This window comes from Phallusia mammillata, chromosome 8 (assembly GCF_965637545.1).
Source record: "Phallusia mammillata chromosome 8, kaPhaMamm4.hap1.1, whole genome shotgun sequence".
NCBI classification, from domain to species: domain Eukaryota; kingdom Metazoa; phylum Chordata; class Ascidiacea; order Phlebobranchia; family Ascidiidae; genus Phallusia; species Phallusia mammillata.
The window spans coordinates 12,677,061-12,678,244 of NC_137259.1; the positions used below are offsets into that span (position 1 = coordinate 12,677,061).

General features: G+C 34.5%; 1 protein-coding gene across 1 annotated transcript; it reads left to right on the forward strand.

Moving 5' to 3' along the window:
* LOC145205369 (V-type proton ATPase subunit G-like) lies at positions 1 to 1,184 on the forward strand. Its single transcript, XM_080078068.1, has 3 exons — positions 1 to 210; positions 411 to 511; positions 684 to 1,184. The coding sequence occupies exons 1-3, from the start codon at positions 129 to 131 to the stop codon at positions 864 to 866; spliced, it is 366 nt and encodes a 121-aa protein (XP_079934194.1). The 5' UTR covers positions 1 to 128; the 3' UTR covers positions 867 to 1,184.

A 1,184-nucleotide genomic window follows, 5' to 3' on the forward strand; every position in this document is an offset into this window, starting at 1 on the left:
ATCTACGTGCTACGTTAGGTAATTATGTTTTGCAAGTCACAAGACTTGACTTTTCCGAAGTGAAACTTTCAGTAATTTGTTTTGCCACTGCAATCAGTTGTGTATTAGTCGGTTAAACTGTGGTTGAAATGGCAAGCCAAACACCCGGAATTCAGCAACTTTTGGTAGCTGAGAAGAAAGCATCAGAAAAGGTTGGGGAAGCCCGAAAAGGTAAGAATAATTATTTTTTGTGACAAAAGGTAAAAGTGGAGTAACATGATGAACTATTGTTTATGACAAAGTTTTACACATACTAGCTTTTTATGGGCCACACAATTTGTGAATAAGGCCACAATTAGCACAATAATTGGTCATAACATTTTTGTGAACATCATTTGTGTTTTTGATTTTTGTCATTCATTTTTTTGCAGCTAAAGCAAAACGTCTGAAAGCAGCAAAAGAAGAAGCAAAAGTGGAAATTGACACTTACAGGAATCAAATCGAACAAGGCTACAAAGACCGGGAATCCAATGTACTAGATAAATAAAATTTGTTAAAAAGGAGTGGAATATACTGATATAGTAGTAATGGTTAACAATTAATAAGTCATCTTTGTTGTGCCTGCTTTGTTACAGTGGTGGAATTAATGTAAACAAATCCTGTTTATATGTATGCATGACAATTTTGGCACATTTTGTATCTAGATTCTTGGCTCACGTGATGATGTGAAGGTTCAAATGGACCAGCACAGAGAAATGGTGATTCAACAACTCGGGGAGCAAGCAGCTATAAACAAGCAAAAAGTAATTGACAGAATTCTGGACCTTGTATTTGACGTAAAGCCAGAACTGCATGTGAACTACTCACTTCCACAATCTACAAGTTAAAACAAATTGCACACTTTCCAAACCTATTGCATTCAGTGTGTCTGTAAATGGCATTGCTTTTCAGAAGGTGAAAATGCCTCGTTATCAAGCACCATTTTTGGGCAAATAGGCATTATTTTCATATTTGTCTGTTGTTGCAAGTAAAAGAACATGTATTACCAATTACTTAGCTTATTCCTAAGATGAAAATCAGGTATCCGTTTTGTTTCAAGCATGTTTCAAGTCTGGTATTGTATTCTTGATTTTATTCTTGCTGTGTTTATTTCTCAATATGAAAAGGGGCAATATGAAATAAAATCTAAAAATAAGTTTAAACAA